This window comes from Microtus ochrogaster, chromosome 10 (genome assembly GCF_000317375.1).
Source record: "Microtus ochrogaster isolate Prairie Vole_2 chromosome 10, MicOch1.0, whole genome shotgun sequence".
Lineage (NCBI taxonomy): Eukaryota > Metazoa > Chordata > Mammalia > Rodentia > Cricetidae > Microtus > Microtus ochrogaster.
The window spans coordinates 66,802,858-66,807,165 of record NC_022016.1 but is presented as its reverse complement, the minus strand read 5'-3'; the positions used below and the strand labels follow the sequence as shown (position 1 = coordinate 66,807,165).

Genomic DNA, 4,308 nt, shown 5'->3' with positions numbered 1-4,308 from the left:
AAAAGGTGGGATTCTACAGTTTTTAAATGAAGCTCAAGAAAAATACTGATTATTGAACAAACATATGCCAGTGTGAAAAAGAGTTTGATTGACCTGTTATAATTGTTTGTGTTATTAAACCTTAAAGCTGGAATTTAGTTTTATGAGCAGCAATATGCTGGTTGGGAAGTCTTTAGCATACATGGATTTCTGGGTGCATGGGGGTATTCCTTCGTGTATGTTGTTGGTGCTTTTAGCTCTTTGCCTTTCGTCGTGTTATCTTTCATCAGCTATTGAAAATCACGTAGCCAGACACCCGATTTGTTTTTATGAATAACTATAACTCATGCAATCTGTTTTATACTCCCCATTCTGATTACATCTCTTGTCTTCTCATTCTGGTTTCCTGATTCTAGCTATCCTCCTGACTGTGAGGATTCACACACCTCAAATCCACTAACTTTTTACTGTCCTTGTCCCTTGTTGTCCTCTTCAGTTCTCACTGAAGAACTTAGTTTTTGAGCATTGTGTAACTACTCTGTTGCATCCACTCCTTGATTTCTTTAATCTTCTCTCATGTTATCTCTCACCCCTTGGCACAACCTCAATGCTGTTTAAATCTGGGTGTCCACTTATTGTACCCCTGTATCCAGGAGTGTGACTAGAGAAGATGCTCAGCGTTGTTGACTAGAGTCAGTTTAAACTTAAGAGCAAGGGTCATTCCAGTGACTTGAGCACTTTCAAAATTCTCCCTTAAAAATAGTATCTTTTAAAAATTTGTTCTTTACTTACTAATTCAGCCTGTCAGGATTCATACTCTTTTTGTTGTTGTTGCCTCACCTTTCCTACCAGTCTCCACTTTCCAAATTTTCTTAGCAGCAGTATTTTTTCAGAGGGTGTGTGCAATGCTGTTTGGATTAAATTTCTCTTTCAGTTTCTTTGAAAAGGTACTTGTTGATCATGAAGTCTTCAGACACCCTGAACTAGATAGAGTACTGAACACACTGACATATTCATTATCACACATAACTACATCAGCAGTAATGTCTTGCTGTCTTCTACAGTCGGGCGCGTGCTGTTTCCTTATTGGTTTCATGATTTTTTTTTATACTCGGTTCATTTACATTAGAATTTGGGAAACTATCAGCAGATGCGATTTGATCTTAGGTCAGTAGAGATTCTTGCCATGTTCTTGTGCTCTTACCTCTCTTTGCCCCCCTAACTTTGAACTGTGTTCACACCATTGGCTCATTTAGAAGTTAGGTCAAAGTTGCTTTGCTTTCTTGTAGACATGTTTCTTCTCTATTTCCGATGAATGGATAAAGTTCTGTTTCAGCTTTTTAAAAATGACTTCATTGAGTTGTAGCTCACCTACCATATAATCTATCACTTTAAAGAATAAACTCCATGGGGTTTAATAAATTCAGTGATATACCACCACAGTCCACTTAGAACATTTTTCATCACCTCAAAAACAAACCTTTGTCTCATATTTTCTCATCCTTCTTTCTGAGCCCCACACAATTCATACTTGGTTGTGGGGGAGCTGTTTGATGACTACCCCCCACTAGCTTTAAATTTGTGAGTGCAGTCTCTAGAGTGCACACACACACACACACACACACACACACACACACTTAAAAGAAATCTTTTAAAAGTAATTTTCAGCCAGGGTAAAATGCAATGACTATTACTAATAATATATAATATAAGTAGGGTCTGAATATTAAGTATTCTGTGGTTATTGTTAAACCATTAAAGATGACTGTAAACTGGGTATCTCAGAACAATAGAAGTTTACTCCCTCAGTCCTGAGCCCGGGTTTCTGAAGTCAACAGAAATGAACTGAAGTAAGGTCTGCCAGGGTCATTGTCCCTGCAGTAGTTCTGTGGGAAAGTCAGTCCTTGCCACTTCCTGGTTCTGGTGGCTTCTGACGTTCCTTTACCTGAAGCTGCATCACTTACCCTTTAAGGTTAGAATCTTCAAATGTCTTTTTACTCCACCTCACATGGCTTCTTCCTTAGTGTATACAGCCCAGGTCACCTTTCTCTCCTAAATAAATATTGATGACTTCATGGAGAGCACACTCATGTAATGCAGGACAGCGTCGCCATCTTAAGCTAAAGAGTTAAAAAACACGTGGAAGGACCTTGCCTGTACTTTATTTCCATGCATATTAACATGCACAGAGGTCATGAATTAGGGTGTGGGGAGTTTTGGGGGCATCATTGTTTAACTTATCACAGTCTGGTCAAAAATTTTGCTAGGATAGTCACCAGTAACAACAAATAAAATAAAGGCAGCTTTCAGAAACTTAATGATACAAATTCTAGAGATAACAATAATCATTCTAGTGAGCACGCTGCAAGCTGTAAAGTGTAGCACAATTGCTAATTATTGTTTCTTGTCTTTAATGTGTGAATTATGGGAAGAGTCTGCAAGTGAGAATTAAGAGTGTGAAGAAAGCACAAGGGAGCACATGGCCGTGTGCTGTGATTCTCAGTGCATCTGAATATCTGCTGAGGTTTTCCAAAGGACTGGGTTAAAAGCGGTTTATTTTTTCTTTGCTTAAAGTTGTCAGATTATTATTCACCTCTTTCTTTGCGCATGCTCCTCTCCGCTAAGGTGCCCCTTACTGAAGCAGTCGATCCTGTGGATTTGGAAGATTACCTCATCACTCACCCTTTAGCTGTGGACTCTGGGCCTCTGAGAGATTTGGTTGAATTCCCTCCAGATGATATTGAAGTTGTGTATAGTCCCCGGGACTGCAGGACCCTTGTTTCAGCTGTGCCTGAAGAAAGGTAAGGAGACATTGCCTTGTTTCAGTTTTAATGTAACTGTAGGAAGTTTTCATTACTTTATTTAAGTAATGTTTGTTTATTATTATAAAAAGAACTACAGCAAAAATTTAATATTCTTCCCTTGGAAGTGCTTTTGGGAGTCCCATAAATCTCTTGTGTTCTACTTAAAAAATAATAATTATTTCTTTTCTGTCTAAATTATAAATGTATTTTGTTTTTTGAAACAGTGAGATGGATCCACATGTTAGAGATTGTATAAGGAGTTACACGGAAGACTGGGCGATCGTAATCAGAAAGTAAGTTGCTCGGCTACTGTCTATTTAACTGTACTGGTGGATCAGTGGCTAAGAACACTTGCTGCTGTTGTAGAGGACACAGGTTTGGTTCAGGGCACCCACATTACAACCATCTGGAATTCCACTTTCAGAATAGCTCATAGCCTCTTTAGCATTCAGGCACAAGGCATGCATATGATCACACACGTGCAGGCCAGCACTCATACATAAAATGAGAATAAGTAAATCTGAAAAAAGTCACCTAGTAGAAATTTTAATGTATTAAGTTATATTTCATAAAAATTGTGAGACAAAAATCATTAAACAAAATGGTCAGAGAAGCAGAAGATTATTATCAATAGATATATTATTTCATGGAGCTCCATACTTTTGCTTGTTTTCTTTATAAAATATTAAGCTTGAAGGAATACTATTTTTGTCTTGTTAAGAATCAGTACAGACTGATTGGATGTAATGATGATAATTTTGTAGGCTCATTCTCTTAGGAAATCATGAGGGATATTGCTGAATAGTTTTTCTCAAAAAATTGAGGTTTTGTAAAACTTGCATAGCTAAGTTAAATTTAAAAGCCTACTTTCAGATCCAGCTATTTGAAGTTTTTTTTTTTTAAATATTGATTGATTGATTATTAATTATTGGCCTCAGAATCATGGTGGCTCATTAGTTGAGGCATGATGGGAGGGAAATTAACGTTAATGCATAATTAATCATATGCTAGGCATTTTATTGAGGGCTTTATGCTCATAGCATTTATGGATTCAATTGATAGGGACCTCAGACTCAAAGCAGTTAAGGACACATTTTTCTGAGGTCCCAGAAACCAAAATGGAGGTGGCCAAGATTAGAAGCTAGGGCAGCAGATTCAAAAGCATACAGTTTTTCTGTCACACAAAATATTGTTCTTTCTTGATGAGTGGGAGACAAAAGGAAGTTGTTGGTGTCTCAGAAAGACAGAAGGCGTGTGACCTGGACATAGGAGAACTATGCTGCAGTGTTCTACTTCGTGATCAGGTCTCGGCTACTAGGTTTTTATAAAAATGTTGTTAGAAAAGAAAGTATATTATATTAATTTAGAAATTCCAAACCCCTCCGTATGTGTGTGTAAACTAATATATGTATATAATGATATATAGATCTTCTTGTTTTTCATTTTATATTGTAGATTTAAATTGAGAGCTGAAATACTTTTAAAATTCCACGCATATATATCTATTAACATTATTAAAATTTTA

General features: G+C 36.9%; 1 protein-coding gene across 14 annotated transcripts in view; it reads left to right on the top strand.

The window, feature by feature from the left end:
• Window positions 1-4,308, top strand: part of Dock7 (dedicator of cytokinesis 7) — a 185,261-nt gene that overhangs the window by 27,979 nt on the left and 152,974 nt on the right. For all 14 annotated transcript variants that reach the window (XR_003377407.1, XM_026782265.1, XM_005353450.3 and 11 more), the window contains exons 3-4: window positions 2,605-2,780; window positions 3,008-3,076. Coding sequence is in view for 13 of the 14 variants with exons in the window: in XM_026782265.1 (XP_026638066.1) it covers window positions 2,605-2,780; window positions 3,008-3,076 (245 nt within the window). In the remaining variant the exon portion in view is untranslated. The remainder of the gene's footprint in view (window positions 1-2,604; window positions 2,781-3,007; window positions 3,077-4,308) is intronic.